Here is a 24,665-nt window from a genome sequence, read left to right as displayed (position 1 = left end):
AGGCCAACAGTAGATAGTCATGTGGCCTTGTGCAACTTTACAAGTCAACCTTTAGGGAACTGATCTCAGACGATGCTCTGGCACAGACTGAACACTCTTCATCACATCTTATCTATAAAAGCAAAACGAGAAAGAACATCTGGTTTACTGGCTCACAGTTTTACCCATGGAGATCTAGAGGAGTTTGAAGCATATCAGTAACATATTTGGTTTAGCTGCACATTTACAGAGGAAGGACTTTTGGCTGAACAATGCCTGCTTTCGTCCTTTACAGACTGACATGCTGATCGTGAACTTCAGGCATCCAAATGAAGCTAATGCATTTCAGACTGGGAGGTAGATGCTACCCTCAGAAGGAGAGAGGAAACGAGAAGGCTCAGTAAGCATCTCCATTTCCCACACCTGCCACAGGAGGGTGTAGGGCAGGGGTGGGCAATCTCAGTCCACGAGGGCCGGTGTCCTGCAGGTTTTAGATGTGTCCTCGAACCAACACAGCTGATTTAAACGGCTAAATTAGCTCCTCAACATGTCCTGAAGTTCTCCAGATTCCTGGTAATGAACTAATCATGTGATTCAGGTGTGTTGACCCAAGGTGAGATCTAAAACCTGCAGGGACACCGACCCTCGTGGACTGAGAGTCCCCACCCCTGGTGTAGGGTCTGCAATGGCAACGTCCTGGAGCACCACCAAGTCCAGGGCAAACCTACACATTAGGAAAATGGATGGATAAAAAAATGAAACCCAAACACGATGATAAAGCCAGACAGGATTACCTGGGTACTGGATGCTATATTTAGAAGTGGTTTACAACAAATGTCTCTTTAAGAAGAGGGAAACTTTGTGCTAAAGTCGAGTGTTTCCTTGACATATGCACACACCTGACCTCCTCCAGGTGTGGCTCTGAGGCTCACTACAAGTGAGCCTGACTTTGACCTTAGCATCATAATCAGAGCGCGATGTTTTAGGGTGAATCTGACCCCGTAAACACGTCATTACTGTTGAGAGACCTAAACAAAGGACCACAGCTAGCTGCTCGCTCTTTCCAGTGTTCACTTATGAGGTTGCAACCAAAAATCTAATTGACAAAAGAGATAAATACCCTGTGGGCCAAAAGGACTGCAGTGGGATATTTTACCCACAGCTGGAAACATGGTCAGTTTAAAAAGGATGAAAGCGTCACATTAGTACATTTTTCTCAGTGCCTAAAACAGGACTTTTATTTGTGTTAGGTAATCACAATGCCAAGTTTATTATGTAAGCAGCAAGTTGTGGGTGGGACACACAAATGCACATGTGCTGTGGACCCTACACAGGAGAGCAGCTGAGTGTTTAGCACACGTGTGTTAGGACGATCGTTTTTCTTTGTATGAACTTGTGCTGTCACTGAGTCCAGTACCTGGTTAAGTGTCCATTTCTCTTAAATATTGCCACAAGGAGACACATCGACCTGATTCTAGGTAGAAATGAAATGCACACACCTGTGTGTGATTCCCTGTGACAGCCTGCTTCAGCTAACCACACCTTCTAAAAAATGTTAAATATTATGGCTAATAAGTCCTTAGATGATTGGAATGATGGTGTCTGCCCAACAATGCGTCAGGCTCGCTCGCCAGGCCGGTGTGTTATTACAGCACAGTCGAGACAAGGGAGCTTAAATCAGCAGAATACCAAAGTAGATGAATGAATGTGTTTTTATCTGTAGTCATGCTTCAGTTGAGGAAGGGCTTAAGTATCAAGACTGTCTCGTGTGGTGGAAGACTGCTTGGCACAGCAGAAATATGATGTAACAGATACCAACAGGAGCGCTTCACCAAACATCCAGCCAACAACATGTGAATGTGGAATATCTGAATATCTCAATACTTTATTGTATTCAGCTAGATGAATGTATACATAGTATACAATACAAGGGACAACAGTTAAAACAATATTATATGTGCATGAATAATAAAAATAGCATCACCACCTTTTAGATGGTGTAACTGGTCCCTCTAAACAAACACAAAAAAGGTTTCTGTTAAAGGACAGAGTCGATCAATGCAAACTTCCAATAAACCCAACATTTGATCATCATGCATGAATTTATGATTCAAAGTAGAGCAACAGCTGAACCCCACTTCAGACTAATCTTATACTTTAAATATTTAATTTGAAGACAAAACAGCCAGTTTTGGAAGAAAGACGTGAACAGTCTTTGATGTGAGTCAGTTAAGGTTATTATTTTCCTCCTTATCTGATTGGACAGACCTGTGAGACCAGCGTAATAAAATGAACTTCATTGTCTCAGGTTGGGATTTGGGTTGGAGCTGGGGTCATTACTAACCACCAATCAGACGCCAGAGGGTTAACGTCTTAGCATCTACGTATTTGATTGGAATTTTCACACGTTTAACATGCAGACGTTTCAATTTGTAATAGAAGAACTGCCAAAATGCATGTAAGGAATTAATGTGAAAGGGAAACCATAACCACCCGTAAATGGTTTGCTAGTGGTCTGGTGAATATTGCGAGGATAATGGCGAGTACAGACATACCAGCACGCCGTGGATCAACTCTCTGTTCAACAACACATGTTAACGCTACACCAGGGAGGAAAAACAACAGGAGCTGCTTGGTGATACATGTGATCCGTTTGTTTCCATAAGCTTCATCAGGAAAACACATTTTTCTTTTTGTAAACCACAAAGAATAAAATGTAACACTGGAGGAAACGGTCCAAAATGTTGTGTTATGAATGTAGGCAGATATAATAAATGAGCAAAAACAACAACAAAAAAATCGTTCCCTTCCTGTTGCATGTTTGTCACATGTTGTGTTATATTATTAAACACATTTAATAGCAGACAAAGATGACCGTAAATAGAAAATGCAGTTTAAATAATGATTTGATTTATTACGAGACAACAGGGACAAAAGCCGCCTGGCCTCTGGTGAAAAAGTAAAAACCTAAATATTGGTTGGGCCACACTTGGCTGCAATCAAGTGTTTGCACAAACTAACAACGAGTGTTTGACGTTGTTGTGGAGGGATTTTGGCCCACTCGTCAGTTCTTTCCGAGTTGTTTTAATTCAGCTACACTGGAGAATTTACATCCTGTTTAAGGTCATGCCACAGCATCTCAGCTGGATTCAGGTCCAGACACTAACGTCCTGCGTTTCAGGTCATTTTGGCTCAAGTGGACTTCGAGGGACCATCTGACAGCCGGACAGTCGCCTTCAGGATTTCAGCAGATTTCCTGATTCCATCAGTGTTGGCAAAGCAGACCAGACACACTCCCAACACCAAGACTTTTCCTTTTATCAAAGGCTGTGTTAGTTTGACACCAAATACTGAGACTTGAACTTTCCAAAAAGTTTTTGTCTCACCAGTCCACACTTGGGGCTCATCGAGATGTTTGTGGACAATGTGAGACCATCCTACATGTTCTTTTTGGTCTGCAGAGGTTTTCTCCTTGAACTCTCCTTTGCCTCTTTCATATGGTTGGATCATGACCTCCGAGCTAACTGAGTTCTTTAATGTTGTTCTGAGGTCTTTTGTGACCTGCTGTGTGACTCACTGACACACTCTTAACTTTGGTGAGCTGGCCACTGCTGGGAAGGTTGATCACTGGTCCAGGGTTTCTCCCATCATGGGTAATGGCTCACGCTGTGGTTTTACCAACCTGACACATTGTGGTTAATCAGAGTTAATTCGTGATTTAAAGAGAGTGATTTCTCACACAGCTAAGTTTGGATAACTTTTAAACAACAATTAAAAACTGCAGTTTGTATCTACTGAGGTTTTCTTTGACTATTTCTGCTGCTGGCATTTTACTTTTAATGCTCTGTTCTTTTTAAATTCTCTGGTTGGGAGTCTTATTTATATTTTATCTATATAAATTTATTACAAATATTATTATTGACTTATTTTTTGCGTGCAGTTTTAGTGCTCCATTGTCCTGCCATCGTCTCTGAGCTTACTCATTCTGTGTCCAGTCGAGGATGTGGCTCGTCAGTAGAAATATATCTATCCTGCTAGATTTTCATCCCAGGAATTTTCCCAGGGGACTAAAGACAAATGTATCATGTCCACAGATAAATGTACAGCATGGCCCATCTGTCAGTGTCTGCAGGCGACCTAAAATGTGAAACCTTGGACTGTCTGCACAGCAAACTAAACTGGACACCATGTCGAAAGATGCTTGTGTTATATTCCACATTCTTGGCCCCATGTTGTTAAGCAGTTGCACAAGTGTTTTGTTTTTCATACACAAAGTGCTTTCGGGAGATTCTCACAGTGCATTCAGGTCTTATTTTGACTTGGAGGGATTTCTGCTGCTTTTACCACTGAACCTTTCTGTTGAGTTCAAATTCACTGATCCCTCGAAGAGCAACTGGAAGCAGCAGCTTGAATGGTTCTTCCCACAAAGTCTGTCACTGAAGCATTTCTTAGGCTCCAGTTTACGTCAAAATTACATTGCTGTCATAACTGGTTTAGACGTAGTGATAACATAGCAAGACAGTTATGATTTCTTTTTGCAATAACGGATTAATTTCCATAATCTTTAGAAGCTTTACTGAGGAGGGAAGCAAACTACAAACGTCTATTGTTTGGTCTGTAAAATGCAGGCAAACATAAGGCAGTGGTTTCACGTCACTAGTTTTGTCTGGTAAACCAGTCAAAATGCTAAATTCACTTAGAAAGTGAAGTACATTATTGTACATTTAAAGGTACAGTGGGTACAGCTGATCGTTTCTTTTGTGGTCCCTTGTGGTTTGTGCTTTATGGAGTGTCTAGTCCTAAACCATGTAACTGGAGGGATGCAGCCACAAAGCGACGGGAATAATCTGCAGAAAATGGTCTGCGGCCGATACAAACACAGGCACATTTTCATATGGGTTGTCTGCTTAACCAGGAGAACTATAGCCTTTTATTAGGTGTACATTTAGTGTATGCTAATACTGACTAATTGGGAGGACATGAGTGCATCTACAGAAAAGTCAACTTTGGCCGACCATCACCTTCTGAAATCTGAATGTGTTAAATCTTAAAGAAATAAGGAAACCTGTAAAATAATCATTTTAATCTTAGATTTGAAGGTTTTACTGAATGTGTCTACATACGTGAAGAAGCCGTGCAGCCATGTATGCTTTCATGTATAAGAACATATATGTACTTTAAAAGATACACAAAGTTACCTGGAGGTCCAGGTATTTAGTCCTAGTTTGTATATTCATGCAGGGGTTACCTAAAGGAACACAAATGGAATTTGACTCTATTTCTGAAGGTGAGTGGGGTGAACAGTAGTTCATGAATTTATCAATCCACCATTTCAAGTTTTTACCTGATCTAAAGCCTCCTGGAGGTCAGGGTTTGTCAGTACCAAGCCAGCTTCAGGTTGAGGACAGATATGAAAACCACTCTGCAGAGAGCTGTTTCACTGTGCTAAGGCTTTGTGCCAGCTTACAGGTCTTTGGCAACATAGAAGAAGCAGCTGAACATGTGTTGTTGCTCTTTGCACAAAAGACACACACATTAGAAACAGCATCATACTGACCGACTACATTCACTGTATAGAATATAATTTCAGCTCAGCTCGAAACTTACTAATACTTTGGTCATTAATTCAGGAATTCTTTGATGTTTAGCTAACCTCTCATCATCCACCAGGTCACCTGTGAGCCATCCAGAGTGAAAGGAAAACTTAACGCAAAATTTCACTCTGTGACAGGGCTCGTACAAAGACAGACAAACACGCGCACGGTCAATTTAGAATCGCCAGTTAATCTGTGTGTCCACCGCACAGACACGGGAGACACACCCGAAATCCACACAGATAGGACCAGACTGGATTTGAACCAATCAGGATCCACCACACCACCATGTCACCCTAACACTTTCTGAGTTTCTGTGCTATTTAAACCCGTCGCTAACCCTAAAGAGTCACTAATGACCTGGATCTGTTTCTTTTTGGAGACATATAAAGCTGGGTTCTGTGTTTCATTTGTCCATATCAGACAACAGCCCATCGCACACACCAGTAACTAAAAGGAAAACGAACATGTAGAAACTGCATGGATCAAGGAGGCCTTAAATGTGACATATACAGTACCATGTTTCACATTTTCATCAGTTCCTCAGTATTGAGAGAAGTCCAGTACACAGGCAAGACATCATCACAGCACAGTAATGCTTTTGAGATCGAATCTCACAAACTTTCATTTCCTTGCTTTGAGATCTCACCCTGTGTAGGTATACCAAGAAGTTTGTGAGCGCTGTGTTTACAAGTCTTTTGAACGTTTCCGACAGCGATTAAAAGTCTTTATGTGCATAACGGAGTCTTTGAGGATGCAGCAGCTCTGCTGCAAACTCTAAGTCTTAGAAGGTCTTTTGTATATGCAGGCATCAGGTCATCGGTCCTGGAAGAGGTAGACAAACCACGAGTCAAACCTCCCGCTGCAGGTTTGACAGTTTGGGAGGGGGCGGTCTCCTTCCTTTCTCTTAGGGAATAAATGTCTGTCCTTCAGACCATGGAAGACGGCCCTCTCTGGTGTAGCCCCTTCAGTCACAGTAACAGTCACCTGACACAGCAAATGAATCATTATCATGCTGATTAGGGCTAAAGGTTCACTTGACTGCTGAAGGTAACCCCCCAGGCTGCGCCTGCTCAGCTCTAGCATTGCCTCAGATTGCACAGGTCCAGCTCCTGAGGCTTCCTTTTCCCAGAGCAGTGCTCTCTGGGCAGATTCAGGCCGTTCTCGGTAATACAGCGCACCAGCCTCCTTTTAAAGCCCCTCCCACATGACTTGGAGCAGTGAGACCAAGTCCCAACATCCCACACGGGACACGGATCCCCGCATGCTCTTACTGACACGGGCCGGTCAGCACCATCACAGTCCACAGCAGGACGTCCATCCACACTCTGGCACTGTACCAGCCTCTTCTGCAGACCACTCCCACAAGTCACTGTGCACGAATCCCATCCACCTGTCACCCAGTGACTCACGGGTCTCTTCCCCATCACCTGCTTCTTAGACTCAATTTTGTTGTTATCAGCCAAGACGCTGTTCTTTGATTTATGACTTTTTTCTTCTTTCCACAGAGTCTTCTCCTCCTTGCTCTCCTTAGCGATGTAGAAGGAGTAGCGTACTCTGGGAGGAGTCATCTTCCCCACAGAGAGCACCTCCACAGTCAGAGGCTCCACCAGGGGTCTGGTGGCCTGAAGGATCTCCACAGATGTGGAGGTACCGCTGTAGCGCAGCAGGCTGCCCTTCACCAGCAGGTCACGCTCAACAGCTGACACCACGTAGTTGCCGTTCAGGAGGTACTTCCCGTGGCGGTTCTTCACGGCTAAGTAGTTTTCATCGCTGACCATTCCTCGGTAGCCCCGTTGACGGATGTCAATGTTGGACGCCCCAACGGGCAGCATCACCACAAAGTTGTAGCCATGGCTGCAAATGAAAAGGTGTCAAACACTGATGATGTCCAACCGAGTGGTTTTAAATTACAAGTGCCAAAATATCATTAATACAAACTAATTAGGTCCCATGTGTTAGTGCACAATGCAAACAACTAAACTTAGCACAATGACAGAATCCAGAATAAGACCATGTGCCATTTCTACCAGAACCAGTCTTACCAGTACATCTTCAGCCAACTACTCTCTAAACACAAGCTTTCATGTTTTCGGGTGCCAAGTATAGCAGAACTTCTTTTTTAGGAGGTGAATTGTGTTTGTGTACAGCGAGTCTTTCAGATTAAATATGGGTTGAAATGTAACATTTGCGTCTTTGTTTGAAGCTTTTTTGCTGATGTACTGAATTTAGAAACATTCTGTCACATGGAGCAATGTACTAGGTAAAATTTGTATGTGGGGATTACTTACACTGGCTTGGTGAACAATCCTGAGACCTTCTTGCAGCCTTGGTTGTCCCCACCACATACACCACACTTATCAAACTTCCTGTTAGAGTCCAGCTTGCCGTCACAGCCTGCCTTGATGCATTTTCCCTGAACGCACACAGACGTAGTGTCCGGGGAACAGGGTGTCCCATCCACAACCTGCCACATTCACATCATGCATGAATACACACATCAGAGAGAGCTACCAGCCTTTACTTTAAATAAAGCAGAGCCATAAATCACTACAAACCAAGAAGCTTCCCCAGACTGATTGCCACAACATGTCAGTGAGACGTTGGCTTGTATTTCTGCTGATTTCATAAAAGGTTGCTGAGAAGCCACAGCTGTGCAGTGATTCTGTCTCTCCATCTTTGACTTTCTCACCACTCTATTGATTCTCTGCTGCCACCAAAACATCACCTGTCACTTTAAAAGTGATGGATGTAACCATCATCTCCCAAACTGTGAATAAGGCCAAGCAGTGACACACCAACCTTTCTAACTCAAAGCTTCAGCGTCCCATCAGGTTTTGACTCCTGACTTCTGAAGTGTTAAACACTGAGGAGTTCAGATTCATTATGAAGCATAATAGTTGATAGGCCGGTGTCATGTCTGAGCTCGTTACACAGATACAAGCGTGGCAGGACTTTCATTTTGAAATTAACTGCAGCGTAATGAAAGCTAGCAGTGCTGATCTTTGTACTGTGTACAGCCATCACTTATCTTTCATTTAATGAACATAATTTGCGTTCTTGAACACGTTTTTCAGTGTGTTAAGAAAGAGTTGATAGAAACAGATACAATCAGAATTGTTTCCTGAGTGAAACGGCTGAAAATCAGATGCATACCTTTGGAGCAAGGACGTAGAAGTATCCGGTCCCATTGGCACGGCAGATGAGCTTGCATTTGTCCTTGGGAGAGATGCCTGAATATTTGGGAACCCAAACCACAGATGAGCCCAGCCGATTGGTGTTCAGGTTTAGGCCGTTGAAGGCCTCGCATTGCTCCTCGCGGAAGCTTTTATCTGGAAATGAAGCAACAGCCTCAAATTAGATGTCTGTGAAGGTTCTCAGTCATCCAGGTCATTGTAGTCAAAGGAGCTTGCAAAGAAAAGCGTCTGGACTTCTTTAAGTTGCTTGAAGACGTTTCGCCTCTCATCCGAGAAGCTTCTTCAGTTCTAAGGTCAAATGGTGGAGAGTCCCAGATATAAACCTAGTGGGAGTTTCCCCCCACAGAGGGACAAAAGGACCCCCTGATGATCCTCTAATCGCCTGAGCCAAGGTGTGAAACTGGGTGTGGGTCTCAATCAGCCAGAGTTTCGGGTGTGTTCATTGTGAAACCTGGCCCCACCTTATCATGTGATTTCCTGAGGTCAGATGGCCCAGGATGTGAGTGGGCGTTAAGGCGTCTGGGAAGGATCTCAAAACTGGATTATAGATGGCAGACAGTTGGTGTCGTAAGCCCCGCCTCTGTTCAAAGATGGTCGCTCACAGTGGACATAGATGGCTTCTTTCACTCCTCTTTCAAACCATCAGGCTTAGAGGGAACATGTTCTGCCCGGTGGTGTTCCTGGACTGCGCTGTGCACATTGAAGAGAACGGCAACCTCAACATCGAAGTTTACCGGAAGCCCACACACACGGACCAGTACCTCCTCTTTGACTCCCATCACCCTCTGGAACACAAACTTGGAGTAATCAGGACCCTACACCACCGGGCAGAACATGTTCCCTCTAAGCCTGAAGGAAAAAGAAGGAACACACACATGTAAAGGAAGCACTCAAAACCTGCGGCTATCCTAAATGGGCGTTCTTAAAGTCAGCAAAGAGGCACAGAAAAGAAGACCAGACACCAGCGAGGGAGGATAAGAAGGACAGACGCAACAACATTGTCATCCCCTATGTAGCCGGTGTATCAGAGAAACTCAGGAGAGTTTTCTCCAAGCATGACCCAGCAACACGTTCAGACAGAAACTGGTTCACCCGAAAGACAAAACGCCAAAACACAAACTTAACAATGTGGTGTTTGCTGTACAGTGCAGCGAGGAATGCTCAGACCTCTACATTGGAGAGACCAAACAGCCACTTCACAAGCGCATGGCACAACACAGAAGAGCCACCTCCACAGGACAAGACTCAGCAGTCCATCTGCATCTTAAGGTCAAAGGTCACTCTTTCGAGGATGCCAATGTTCACATTTTGGACAGAGAGGACAGATGGTTTGAAAGAGGAGTGAAAGAAGCATCTATGTCCACTGTGAGCGACCATCTTTGAACAGAGGCGGGGTTTACGACACCAACTCTCTGCCATCTATAATCCAGTTTTGAGATCCCTTCCCAGACGCCTTAACGCCCACTCACATCCTGGGCCATCTGACCTCAGGAATTCGCATGATAAGGTGGGGCCAGGTTTCACAATGAACACACCCGAAACTCTGGCTGATTGGGACCCACACCCAGTTTCCCACCTTGGCTCAGGCAATTAGAGGATCATCAGGGGGTCCTTTTGTCCCTCTGTGGGGGGTTACTCCCACTAGGTTTATATCTGGAACTCTCCACCATTTGACCTTAGAACTGAAGAAGCTTCTCGGATGAGAGGTGAAACGTCTTCAAGCAACTTAAAGAAGTCCAGACGCTTTTCTTTGCAAGCTCCTTTGACTATTCCCCAACTGGTTGGAGGCAGTCATTGGCAGCCTCTGTAAAACTGATTGCTGGAGTCGCAGCCACGCACTACAAAAGGACAGTTAGCATTGCTGGTGTTTGCTGCTGTTGCTGTGTAAAATTGGTTGACCTGTTGGCTAAGCAGCACTGAAACTGTGAAGAGTGGGATACAAATCAGACATTTAATCTGCCTTCAAATTAAAAGTTGACTGTTTTGCTGGATTTAGTGGTAAGGCACTTTTACTTTGAAAGCAAACATTCTCCATTTCCGATTTGTAGCACGTTTTCAAGTTTCATTGCTGCTCTGTGGTTAATATCTGACATCGTGGCATGTTTTATAGAAACTAAAGTTTGGAGGTTGTGTGACTGATTCCACCTGGTGACAGACAGCAACAGGTCCAGAGTAAATGAGGTTGTGAAAGGGTCCTCGACCAGCCTCTAGGCCTGTGTGAATGAGCTCTAAGCTAGCCAGCTGTTAGCTTGCAGCAGTGCCGTTTTGCTTAAGAACCAACTAACTTTTCATTAATTAAATAATCTTAATGCTGAGCTGACTTAATTTCTTCGAACACAGAGCAGAAACTGTCGTACCAGGTTAGCACTAGCTAGTCCCATTAATGCTGCTGTTTCTGTGCTTATGAAAACTGTTAGCAAGTAAGCTAACAGGAAAATGACAAAGCAAAGTCTATGAGGTATTTATACACCTCCCTGACTGTTTTTAAATTTTCTGACTAAAACTGAAGAAAATTTTAAAAATACTGAACACATGTTTGCATTTTAATCTAATGCTAATCTAATACTTGGATATAGGCTTAAGGAGCCCTCCTTGGGGGATTTATTGCAGGATTTTGCCACCTTCTGTTTGAATTACTTGCCATCACTGGACAAAAATAGTTATGGTTGCTAAGGTTTATTTTTATGGTGAATGGTCCGAGGATCAGCGTACCTGTGTCAGGACAAGGGCTGAGGTTACAGGAACGGTACTTGACACGAAGGCCGTAGCAGTATTTGCCTCCGTTTTCAGGGACAGGGTTGTTGCACTGTCTTCTTGCCAGCTGAACTCCGCCTCCACAACTTCTGGAACAGTCACCAAATGAACCCCACTTCCCCCACCGACCATCGACCTGAGACAAAAGAACGATCAAAGCTGTTCACTAGTCTGTGACAAAAATGCTGGAGCAGGATGGGATGCTGCTTTCTTTCCACACCCCGTCTCACCTTGATGTGCTCAGTGCTGTTCTTCACAGAGCAAGCCCCCTGGTAGCAAACCTTGCCGTTGCCACAGCTTGTGCCATCGGCCCAGGGGAAATGTCGAGTTTGGCAGACCAGCTGTCCTCGGGCCTTTCCCGTGCACCACAGCTTGGAGCAGGGCTGCATGTAAGGGCAGGGTTTGGAGCCGGGGCCAAATGCAAGCTCACACTGACGGTGCAGGCTGTAGCTGGAGCCGGGCAGGTTGTCGGGCAGTGTCAGCTGCTTCTGAGGCTGGTCCAGCAGACAGTCTCCTAGAAACACACCGAGAGTAACAGCAAAGCTTTATTCGTGGAGTGATCAGTTTCTTTAAATAGCTAATCAATATTATTACAAAAGGAGAAAAGCCTTATTTGCATGTAGGTGATGCTGATTGAGAAAAACCTGTTATGTAGTTTATCTATGCACTAACAAATGTTTGTAGCTGTTCACTGAGCTCACTGTTTCTTACACCCTTGAATGTTTTGGTTCAGTCTCTTTACTCTCATCATTTTGTGCAGCAGGAAATGTGTGCACTACACTACATCACCTACCCAGTACCAAACAAAGTCTGCAGCTAGCATACGAACACTTTGCAGCTAAAAATGGGACGAGGATGTGAGGCGGTGACGAGAGCAAACACAGAACAGATGAAAGAAATGTAAATTGTGCACTTGTGTTTACCAGGTGGAAAGAAGCATGGCTGTCAATAAATTCAAACATTTCAGCACTGAATGTTGCCGGTCCTCTTTTCTCAGAGTCTGGTCATAGTTGAAAAACAGCTGCGACATGAAAGTTGAATGAATGTCACGGAGGATAAGAGTCTGACGTGTTCACTATGTCACTAAAGAAACACAGTTTAAATGTACAGAACTGTATGGGAAGTGTTTAAAAACAGGAAACAGGCTCTGACAAAGCCGGTCTGCCTGCACGGCCACGCTGTTCTTTGGGCTCCTGTTCATTATTATCTGTATTTGTCTTTGCAAAAACCTCGTCTATATTTCTCCCCTTGCAAGTGATGGTCTGACGCGACCTTTATTCTCCGAAACATCGAGTTCAGTTTTTGGCGTCATAACATAGCTGTGGACGGGACATCGGGACTTGGATGATGCTTCCTGTCACCTGAACGTGTGAAAACTCATTCGAGGTCACTGAGCTTCATCAGTCAGTGGAAATTTAATTGAAAATGTAACCAGTGTACGTTCACCTCACGCATTCATTTTGATTTGTTTTATATGACACTGACGCTGAGGTACATTTAGGTAAGTTAATGTAAGGTCCTGGCAGGGAGATAAACAATGATGCACGTTTAACATTATGTCGGACTTAAACCTGCAGCATCAAAGCCTATGGAAGACAGGCACTGCTTGAACTTATAAATAATGTGTGAACAAGCAGAGTGTGCTCTGCATGAGACGGTGCAGACGCCTGATCGTGTTTAGTTTAAGCTAATGACTCAGCACTGTTAGCTTGTTCAGGTTCATTTGCTTGTTTTAGGAACGGCAGTCGTTGGTAGCTGGAGATTAGGGGTGATATAATAAATTAGTACATTTAATGACTTCACTTACAGTCACCCTCAGGATGGTTAATCACTCTGTTGGTGTATTTATAATCCAGAATAGAACAAATGTGTATTGTCATTATAACAGTGTTACAGTGAAAAAGCGTCCTGCTTCTCTGCTGTACGTCAGGGCGTGTAAAATAAACTGAGAGAAAGGTAAACACAGGTACAAATAATACTGGAAAAGGGAAATAATACATTTTATTCTAAAACAATAACATAATATAGAATCTGTATTTTTAATGTGTGAGCTGTACGTCCTCCAAGAAGGCAGGAGGAAAGAACAGGTGATGTTCACAGTGAGTGGGGTCCTTTGTAAAACAGCTGGAGTCAGTGGGGAGCTGTGACACCGTCACCACCTGCTGTGGATTCTTGTTGTTCGCTGTGAGCAGCTGGTCAACCTCAGCACACGGCAGCAGGTCAGGAGTGTTGAAGACTGAGGCTACATCCACACTAATGCGCTTTCGTTTGAAAACGCATCATCTTCTCTGCGTTTTGGCCGCCCGTCCACACTGAGACGCCGTTTTCCCCGAAGGAAAACGCAGTGTTTAGAAAACGCTCTCGAAAACGAATTCATTTGGAGACGGTGCTTTTGCGTCGCAGTGTGGACAGCGAAAACAGAGACTTTCAAAAACGATGATGCACTTTAGTCATGTGATGCAGTCACGTGGCCAATTAACCTAAGATAGCGGAGGACGTTATACAGCAGTTGTTTTGTTTGCTCTCAGTTTTGTCAGCCCTAGTATTCTCACTCGCTTTTGCACCTTTGTACTTTTGTGTTACTCGCAGCAGCAACTCCACCTCGTTGCTAGTCCATTTAAAAAACCCGCTGCTTTTCCTCGACATCTTGCCGACGTTTCAAAGAGCCGGAAAGTAAATAAGACAGAAACGAGGCAGGTCGAATCTTCTTGCGTTTCACGCGTGCGCAGTAATAAAATGTGAGCGTTTTGGGCCGTTTCAATGTGGACGCACAACTCTGTGAAAACGACAGAAAACGATAGTGTGGACGCCGAGTGTTTTCAGACAAAAACGCCGTTTTCAAATCTATCCTGGCCAGCGTGGACGCAGCCTGAGAGAAGTTGAGTCAGCAGGTGCTGATGCAGACGATGGATTTGAATGTGACGATCTGTTGTGAAGATACTCACACCTACCACATATTCCCTCTCTACCTCCTCTCTGTGCAGGCAGAGGACCGACAGCTCAGTGCACTTTGAGTTCCAAACTCCACTGTTTCTTTATTCCCGTTAGGTCCAGGTTATTGTGACAGCACTAGTCTGTCAGATGCTGCTTCACTGTTCAGGAAGGCCTGAGAGAAGGTTAGTCTTATTGGAGCTTGTAGGACTACAATGACCTCAGTCCACTGATGGCACTGGGTGTTTTGGCTGGAGGACAGCCGGCAGCTTGTAGATAGACATAATGTGTTTCCTTATCCAGAGAGCGTAGGAGGAAGTTTATGAAACCGTGTGTGAGGTTACAACTTCAGAATTGAATAGCTGTGCCTGCTGAAGCAAGAATGTCCACCTGTGTTCTCTAATATCAAGTAATATTCCATAATAAATGCATCGATATTATACTTCTCATGTCCTTGGCAGTTATTGCTACATTAAGGTAAACTTGGAACCATCATATATTCCATAACATATGAGAAACGTCCTCGGCTCTCTTGATCCATGGCCTCACCGGAGAAATCTTCATGATGACTTTATGGTCTCAATCACTAATTTAAGGTCTTCAAATGCAACACCTGCATGTTCTCCTCTACCTGCGCGGGTCCTCTCCAGGTGCTCTGGCATCTCCCCACTGTCCAAAGACGTGCACCTAGTGGTGGCACAGGCTGCACCTTTCACCTCATGATTGATAGCTGGCGTATCGTTCAGCACCACATAAGGAGAAGAGGATGGGTGAAGATTGCAGCCCCCAACAACAAACAGGTGATATCATGAGGTCTATGTACATCGTTTACATGCAGTCGGTGGTTTTCTCTGATTCTGGCTCAAAACTCTAACATGTAGTAAAAAAACAAACTCTCATCCAAAGAAGACCACAGGAAACAGAACCCAGACTGAAAATCAACAGAATCCAGATGGGACGTCCACCATGTCTCTTACTGATGTCTGACCGGCAGATAACACTAATCACTCTGTTAACTTGTCTTTTAGAAATTTGCTCTTGGCTAGAAATGAAGAAACCGAGTGATCCGTCAGAAAAACAAGATTTCTGGACGAGGATCCAGAATTTTCATTTCACGTACACCAGTTAAGTACAACTTTTTTATCAAATCTGAACTGATGACAACTTAACGTCATATATGAATGAAATGCTGTGGCCTTGCCTCGGCTGTTCACCAGTCATGTAAAACAACTGTGTGACCAGTTGGTCCACATCAAGCCTCAGCATCCGCGTTCTGCCTGACGACAGGTGAGTTTCGTTTTCACCTCGATCACATTAGGGGGGCGTGCTAAGCCGTCAACAACCACTAAAATGTTGCCCCTGCAATGACAAACAGTATTTATATAAAATTCTCTATAACCAACATCTTTATAGTTTGTAAAGTCATTTGACTAATTACTACGTGTGCACCTTTTAAAAGTGGCCTGGTTCTAACTAAACACTCCAGTGATAAACTTGCTTTAGATAAATTGCTCCGACTTTTTAAAATAAAACAATATGATTGTGAGGCACAGTTCAATAACTGAATCCAAATGATTGAAAACATGTTAAACAGAAATATCATTTGGCATGAAATCAAGCAGAAATTACAGGCAAAAAAACCATTTTGTGGGTACAGTCAGATTGCTACCAGCTGAGAGCTGGATGACGACGCCTGGACATAATTAGATGTTAATCAGAGTCCAGAAACATAAGCAGGAAGTGTTTACTAACCGTGACCTCTGTCCAGGAACTCGGTAACGATGGCTGCACTGCACACAGACCAGGGTCGGCTCCTGTCTATCTGAATCAGCGTGGGAGACATCATGTGGTTGTCCTTTAGTTTCCCAAATACCTCCTCACATGCCTTCACATTGTCATGGGGCATGTTGAAAACGTGGCCTGAGGGAAAACAGTGGGAAGAGGAGGACTCATTTTGGTTCTGTTTTCAGTAAAACACGAGCACAATGAGTTCGTGCGGAGATAAAGAGAAATGCGAACATATTAATGCAAAGACAAATCGTTTACATACACACAGCAGCTCTACTCAGTCATCTGAAGCTGATGTCAGGAACAGAGCACTTTATTTCCAAAGGAAATCATTACGTTCCCTAAATACAAGCAGTGCCTTCCAAAATAAAAAAGAAACATAAACTGTGGTTTTAATGCGGTCGTTCATGAGACCGGATTATTTCGAGGGGGAACTTGTGTAATTACTTAACATATATGAGGACAGTGTAAACCAATGCCTCTCCTGGGCCTCTCGGGTTACTCGTGCATCTGGTTTCAGGCTAAAGCCCTCTGTTTTTCAGCAGGTTTCTCAGCGGTCACTCAGTCTCAGGAGTTTTTACAAGTTTGTGCAGTTTAATGCTATCTATTACTAAACATTAAGGCAGCAGGCGGAGAAGAATTACCTATTTATGTTTTCATTAGGAGTCACAGATTTATGCTGGTAATTTAGCTAGCTAATAGGCTCTTCACAAATTCTGGAAGAATTTTACAAAAGGAATTTATTATGGTGCACAATCACCATAATACATTGAAACTAGGATTTCATATAACCTGGTAACTGTCATGTCAGAATAAAAACATTATCCAGAGTATGTCATGGTTCTGGGTCTGTGAGCCAGTGTTGTGTGTATTTTAGTTTTATTTAATCGATTACTGTATTTTTCTCCATGTTTCCTGTCTTATTTTGAAAGAGTGTTGTGGTCTTTGGTCATTGTATTTACTTTCACTTCCCAGTAGCGTCATTAGGTTCATGTGTATCAGCTGTGTCCTCGTGTGTTTTCATTACCCTAATCACCCTTGTGTGTATTTCGCCTGTGCTTTTCTGTTTAGTTATTGTCAGGTCGTCTGTCATCCCCCCCATAGTCACAGTCACGGTGTTTCTCAGTGTTTCTGTTCGTTTAGTTTTTATGTCTAACTCCTGCCACCAGGCAAATAAAGGCTCGCTTTTCATTAAAACCCAATCAGCATCTGCTTTTGGGTCTTATTTCCAAATACACCGGCGCACCCCGCCGCGACAGAGTAAAAACGAAGTGATGTTTGTGGGTTGCGTAAGAGGCTAAGCTAATGAGGCTAACCTGGCTACAGCCAGCCTAACAAAGAAAAGCACTGGGGGCAGGGCTAAGAGCTAGCTGTTTGTGCCAAAGTGTACTTTGTAACAGTACTCAGTAGAGCTTGGATGAAGCAGGCGAGCCATTCCCAGTATCTTCAGACCTTTATGCTAAATTGCTTGCTGTAGCTAATAGCTAACTCACAGACACAACAGTAGTATGAATCTGCTCGTGTCACTCACTTCCACCCCAAATGTTCGGAGATGAACAATAGTTTATGTATGTAGTTTACAATTAGCAGCCACTGCTGGACATACCAGTAATATTTCCTGTGCTTTCGTTGCCCCTTTCTTTTCCACAGACTGGCTGGACTGTTAAAGATGTTGCTTTATGATATCAAATGAAATAGTTGAGATTTTTCACAGCAGCCATTTGCAGCTGCCAGAATACAAAGTTACATGGTGTGGCTGCTCGGTGAAACACTGAGCGCTGCTTTTGATTGTAATGATACTGATTTTCAAACACAGCATCAGATGAAGGCAATTAAATCATTTGACAGATTGAAACCCACCAGTCCCCCAGGATCAAGACCAAGAACCGCAACCATACAATTCACCATGAAAATAATAAGTCCCACAGGCCGGGCTAGTCTGCGCACTGATTATGCACATACAAGTTTGTCAAGCCCCAAATAAAAAGTCATTCTGTGGTCGTGTTGGTTTAGCATGAGGTGCATAATGTGAGAAAACTTCTGACCAAGTTCATGAGCAGTCGTGAAAGCCGAGGGTAAGCCGTCATCCTCGATGACGGAGCAGCTCCTCTTCGGGTCGCACATGGTCCCAACATCAGCCATCCCCAGCGTATCGCAGGTCGTGGCTCCACAAAGATCCTGGTGACACAGAGACAAATGTGTGCTTCTTTATTCTCATTGGAAGCCTGAAAAATCAGATTGGACTCGGGCCATGTTCCAAACATGCTATGTGTGGCTGGGCCCTGAGCAACACATTGAACAGACCATGAAAGGAACTAATTCAAAGCATGTGGGAGTGTGGTTTGCTTATTCCCTGTTCTTAAAATATATTGAAGCAGAGGGTCGGGGGAGATGGGCTGCCACAGATTTCCTCTTTGTGTTTCTGTACAGAGGTAAGAATATACCTCCAGCGCAGCGCAGAGTGGAATAAATCCACAGGAATCTATCTGACTGTGTTCATCGCAAAGTCTGTTCCCATCTACTCTCTGCTTACATTAACCCATTCTTAATTTACAGAACAGTTCAAAGTAAATTGTTGGTTTTATGTGAACATCTGATGTTTTTATATTGATAAGAATCAGTCTGTTGTTTTATTTGTTGTCTGAGCACCTTTATTAAATATATATTTGTCCTGATATGTCCTGTTGTACCCTCTGTACAACATTTTAGAGAAAACCTGTAGTTTCGGAGCACCCAGATGCCACCAAATGCAGGTTTCCCCCCGAAATGCAGACAGTACTTTAACCTACACTTGATGTAAACTTCACAGCACTCCTTCAAAGTGGTATTCAGAGTAAAACTCCACAGTCTGCTGCACCAGAACTGAACACAGTCGTGTGCCTTTATGGTGGCTGCTGGTTCTAGAAAAGTAATTTGATTGAATTGCAAAAGTGTCATGATTGAAGTAAGTTGTACAGAGGAGTCGTCTGTACTCAAAACAAAACTTCAAGACAAAAACTTCAAGACAAAACTTCCAAAACCAGGATGATCCCCACACCTGTGCCCACATTTACAGCTGTGGTGTTATCTTCTAGCTATGCTGTTAATGTGGTTTGAGAACAAGGAGGACAGATCACTGGTGGTTTTGTCCAAACTGAAACATTTCAACAAGTGTTGGGTTGGTTTCCATGTGTGACACTGAGGGTCCCCAGAGGAGCTCTCCTTTGGATTTCAGTCGTCTCCTAAATCAGCACCAATGTGCAAAGATTCAACATCGAGTATCAGAGGTGTTTATGTTCCTTCCAGAAGAACACTGATGTGTTGCTTCATGAGGTGCTGGCCTTGCTGTAACCACCAGTGGATCAAATTTTGAAAATGGTCGTTGCTTTAATTTATGGCTGTGTTTATATAAAACTGGCGTTCCCATCAGCCTCAGGTGTATACTGCGCTTGTTGTTAACAAATGTCAGCGTTACAAAGTGATGAGTTATATAGTGTGGTTTTTCAAGCGATTGGCTGAAGGAAAAGGAAAGGCCCTTAAGGATTTGGAAAGCATCTTTCTCCCTCTGCCTCAGTGGGATGCAGCTGCTGAGCAGGATGCATCCAAACTTACAGCTGTGTCAGCGAGCATGTTGAAGTTAGCTAGCGAGACAGCCGACAGGTTGGACTGTGCATTTCGGAGTGATTTGCGTGAATCTTCGCGGGCTGATAATTGCGGTCTGGCATGTGCTTCCGATTTTGTGATAATGACACCTTTTGATGGCAGTGCTGCTTGTTCTTCTGGCTGCTCTCTGTAGGGGTCACCATGGTAGATCATATCCCAGCATCCTCCTCTCTCACACCAACCCTTTGCATGTCCTCCTTCACTATTTCTATAAAACTCTTCTTTTTCTTTTACTCAAAATGTGGAGCTTCCTTGCAGCTCTACAATCAACACGCTTTGTTGAACATACCTGCGATCCGTCCTCTGCACTTGTCCATCTCAGCTTTGCCTCTCTTTGCCTACAAACACTTCTGTCACACATCACAAAGTCTCACGAGCATAATGTAAACCTTCCCTTTACAAATCAACCCTGACACTCGCCCCACCGACTCCACCCTGCCAGCACTGCCTTACTTCTGCTTTCATCTTCTCTCCATAGCATTTCCCCATGCTATCTTCCATCTGCTTCCTTTTCTCACTACAGATTCCAGCGTCGTCCGCAAACATCATAATCCACAGAGATTCCTAGCTGACCTCATCCGTTAGCTGGTCTTGCTGCCAGCAAAGCGAGCCTCAGAGTCAGTAGTGTACCACAGTTCTGGCCCCTTGGCTGGGCCACCACCACCACAGCTCAGAAACCACACTAGCGAGGTTTCAGCTCAAACTGTCACTCTGAGAGACATTACCAAGCTTGTTGCTGGTTATTTGTTGTGGCTATGGTGTCGTGGTTAACCACACTTACCTAATACAAACCTGATGGCGATAGAGCTAGCACAGCCAGAGCTACATTAGCCAATAGGCTAACACTCTCTGTGCAGTCTAACCAACGTGTCCACGCTAACACTGTTTATTTTTGATAACTTAGTAACATGACAAGTCACAGATTGTAATGTAACAACTCACTATGAACACTAAGTGACACTAACAAATACAAATAGACTGGTGAATGAGTACGACGTTTCCACTGCTTACGTCCACATTAGTCTGTGACTTTAGCTTAGAGCATCGCTGCACACGCTGCACCTGCTTGGTGTTCAACATTACAGCAAACTGTATTTTCCCACTGAACAACTTCTTGGAATAATGGCCACAATTCAACGATTATCAGTAATTTTGTAGCAAAGTTCTGTCACGAGGCTCACTGAAAAGGTTTCTTTGTGTCTCTGCTTCATTATGTCAAGTCAGGAATGATTTTGTGGCCAAGTGGCTTTCATGTACCTGTGTGTTCCAAGTAAATATGAAGACAGCTGAAAATGAACTTGTTAACCCAGTGTTGGCCCAGTAAGGCTGTAACACACACTGCCAACCATGTGTACTCCACACATCTTAGACTTCATAACCTATTGCATTATTTTTTCCAATGCAGCAGCTGGAGTCACTGTGCCCTACAAGGACAACAGCACTGGACCTGGACTTTCCTATATATAACAGTGTGATTAAGGGATGGTTCCCAACACTGGAACAATTTTTCATTCTTTTTGACGTAAATGTTTCTGTATGTTGCTACGTGTTAAGCAAAGGAGGCCGACGTGTATCAGACCGTCAGCCAAAGTGGACCTAATGGAAAAATGACCCCCGATAATGAGCAGGCATTGAAGAGGGAGAGACGGAGAAGTAAGAATCAGCCAGTGTTTACAGCTCTGGTGACCACATGGGATTATCTGACAGCTGTGAACAGGCTGAACTCTTCAGACGGTGCCAACTTACATCAGCTTGAATAAATGAGGGAGTCGTTGGAATTCTAGCTGGATTCTTACAGAGTTTTTGATAGTATGAAGATGGCCACTACAGGCAGATAGTAATCCAGTTCTTATTCGGCTGAGGCAGATAGAGGTGAGGTCTTTCATGGAAAGAACTGGCTCAGCTGGTCTTTTCCACTGACGCACTGCAGCAGCCAACAGAAAAGGGGACTCGCAGAGCTGTGCAAGTCCTGGGATGTAGCTGCACCTATACTGAGCCTACTGATCACTAGTGATGGGTAAATGTGGCAGCTGTGCAGGAATCATAACAAGTCTCCACAGTGACACTGGCCATTTGTGTTATCATCACATCTTGATAACGATAGCCTGTGACACAGAGTCACAGACAAGCACTGTTGCCGCCACTACTGCTGCTGCTGAGGATTACTCTTAAGGTCTCTGGGAGTTTGCATCGTCGTCAGGCTTGCTCTACACTCTAACAATCAAACCTAGAAGCAACAAGTAAGCCACCTTTTAAAACTGGGGTGATAAACACGACAACCTTAATTAGCTGTGGTCGTGTGAAATGGGTGTTTGAAACCCTGCAATGCTGGAAAGTCAGTATCAAACTACTGGTTACAAACTCAGGGCCCCTAGTCTATTTATACCACCCACTAAAGACATACTAATCAAATAGTTATAAAAACACGAAACAACCACAGAAATGCAAAACAGCTCAAAAAAGCTGTGAAACAATTACAAGGAGGTGGAGAAACACTAAATCCCTGCAAAGAGACAGTTTCAAACAGCAATGCAAAGAAAAAAGACACAGAGACGTAGTGTCGAGATGAAGAGACGTGAAGTAAAAGCAAAACAAACAGAGACACGAAACGACCTCAAGCAATCAGCAACAACTGCAAAGGGGAGCAAAGTACTACGAAAGATACTACGAAACACAAACCCACATGATGCCCAAAAGAACAGCGATGAGGCCCAACAAAGACGTGTAAATGACTACAGAGATGCAAACGACCCCAACAAAAACTCACTGTGTGACGTAAACAGACGCAAACATACAAAGAGACAATCAAAACATCAAACAACCTGAGACAGACACACAATGATTACATCAATGGTCTCAAACTTACATGAGCTGTGGGCCACTGCTGGCACTGTCGTCTCATTGGACGGGCACTTTATGTTCAAGTAGTACAAAAACAAACAAATAAACAAGAAAACACCCACAAATATTTCCTAAAATGTTTTGTTTGTTTGTTTTTAAAATTTCAAATATTGTATAAAAAGAGCAAACTGCAAACGTGAACACAGATTTTAACTAACTGGATCCTTTCATTGAACACACACTGGTGCTCTCTGTGCACACGTGGCAGCACTGCTGCTGTCGTTGTGTTTGTGTTTAACAAATCAAACTGCAGACATGAGTGTGAGTCTGTCACTGAGTAACGCAGCCTCAGTGTGTTTGTGCTCTCTGCTCATGTCGCCTTCATGTTAAATCATTTTGGGCTTCTTAAAGAACTTATTTTAACATTGCACTCGACAACAAGGGACAAACTGCGTTATTTCTTCATGTCAGCAAGTAGGCCTGACGTGGTCCACAAGTGGCCCCCGGGCCACAGGTTTGAGACCCCTGGATGACACAATGCATCTACTTCAGCTACAGCTGTGTTTTAGTCTTGGTGTCTAAGTGAACAGGGGGCCCTGTATGTGTTTGTGCCCCAGACTCCAGGATCTGACCATCCATCCATGAGTGCAGTAGTTCTGTTCTCTGCAGCACCCACATCTCTAATGCAGCTCTGGCTCTTTGACCTACCTGTTTGGTGAACAGAATGGCTGTGTCCCAGTACTCGGGGTGCTTGTCACTGTGTTTATTTAACTTCTTCTGCCAGGAGCAGAAGTTGCGCAGAGTCAGAGCAGCATTACTGGAAACCTTCGGTCCCTTGTCATCGTCGTTTATCACCATGAAGCCCACCACCACTATGTTTATGGAGTTGAGGATGCTGGGGTGCTTGTAAAGCCTGGCTGCTACTGACATGAGGGTCAGAACGTAATGCTTTAGGCCATCCCCGTGAAATTTAGCCATAGATTCATCTGCCACAACCAGCACCTCCACAAACCTGGGGACGGCGGCGAACCTCTTAGACCTCCCCAAGGAATTGAGCACAGTCTCGGTCAAGCCGTCCGTCTCCAGTTCTCTCATGTACTTGTATCTCTCCAGGGAGACGGTGAAGTTGGTGTCAGGTGGAACTTCACACCTGCTGGTGAAGTTTCCAGCTGAGTGCGCTGGGCGTCTGCGGCGGCGAATGATATGCGTCCTGTCGAAGGAGCTTCCACGCACAGAAGCGGCCCCTGCGTCTTCAGTCTCGGTCTGGCTAATAAAATATTCCACGCCGTTATAGAAGAATCCCCCCTGCAGGCCTTTGCACAGGCTCAGCGCGGCAAAGGAGTCGGGGTCTGCGTTGACATAGCCGGAGTAGAAGCATTCCCTGAATTCAGAGCCTGCAAAGGTGTCGGGTGCTGAAACACTCCCAGCTGCAATGAAACTGGAATCTGGAGACAGATGGAGGTAAAAATCCTCTCTGAATGCACGAAGTCTAAACACGATCTCATCTTCATTCATCTGCTCGGCGCGCCGGTGCAAATACACTCCGGGCTTTTTCTGACTCAGGCGAACTGGTCTGCAGAAATCGACCTCCATGCAATGTGTCACCTTCAAATAAAGCAAGAACTGCGTAAAAAGAACGAAAGAACTGCTCGGCATCGCCATCTCTGCTCCCACTCGGGACAGTCCGCCGTTCAAGAAGTTGTGCGCAATGGCACCAAGCTCAGCCCATGCGTCTTTTAAAAGCCTATGCACTCGCGCGTCCTCCCTGCTGCTTTCCCATCTTGCACCGTTTCCTGTCTGCACGCGAACTTCTCTGAGCTGCTCAGTTTTAAAGTCGCGCTAAACTCGAGCATCGCTGTCAAACAGAAATCTGAGTGCGTGTGCAGGACGGAGCTCATTGGCCAGGCTGCGCGCTTTGTGCTGCAGAGCGCAGCCACTT

General features: G+C 44.4%; 1 protein-coding gene across 1 annotated transcript; it reads right to left on the bottom strand.

Moving 5' to 3' along the window:
- Positions 1-1,846: 1,846 nt before the first annotated feature.
- Positions 1,847-24,540, bottom strand: LOC101470159 (A disintegrin and metalloproteinase with thrombospondin motifs 15). Its single transcript, XM_004537943.3, has 8 exons — positions 23,435-24,540; positions 18,289-18,421; positions 16,208-16,375; positions 11,755-12,038; positions 11,483-11,660; positions 8,730-8,905; positions 7,865-8,040; positions 1,847-7,430 (listed from the first exon to the last, which is right to left on the bottom strand). The coding sequence occupies exons 1-8, from the start codon at positions 24,386-24,388 to the stop codon at positions 6,653-6,655; spliced, it is 2,847 nt and encodes a 948-aa protein (XP_004538000.1). The 5' UTR covers positions 24,389-24,540; the 3' UTR covers positions 1,847-6,652.
- Positions 24,541-24,665: the final 125 nt, after the last annotated feature.

This window comes from Maylandia zebra, linkage group LG14 (assembly GCF_041146795.1).
Source record: "Maylandia zebra isolate NMK-2024a linkage group LG14, Mzebra_GT3a, whole genome shotgun sequence".
Lineage (NCBI taxonomy): Eukaryota > Metazoa > Chordata > Actinopteri > Cichliformes > Cichlidae > Maylandia > Maylandia zebra.
Note: the sequence above shows the minus strand (reverse complement) of the source record. Positions and strands in the feature narration are given on the sequence as shown.

What these genes read in the sequence shown, in the direction of transcription:
- LOC101470159 (XM_004537943.3), bottom strand. Translation starts at nt 24,388, where the DNA reads ATGGCGATGCCGAGCAGTTCTTTCGTTCTTTTTACGCAGTTCTTGCTT. An exon ending in TCTACGTCCTTGCTCCAAAG is followed by an intron (nt 8,041 to 8,729) that starts GTATGCATCTGA and finishes TGAATGTGGCAG; the next exon opens with GTTGTGGATGGGACACCCTG. An exon ending in GGATTGTTCACCAAGCCAGT is followed by an intron (nt 7,431 to 7,864) that starts GTAAGTAATCCC and finishes TTTCATTTGCAG; the next exon opens with CCATGGCTACAACTTTGTGG.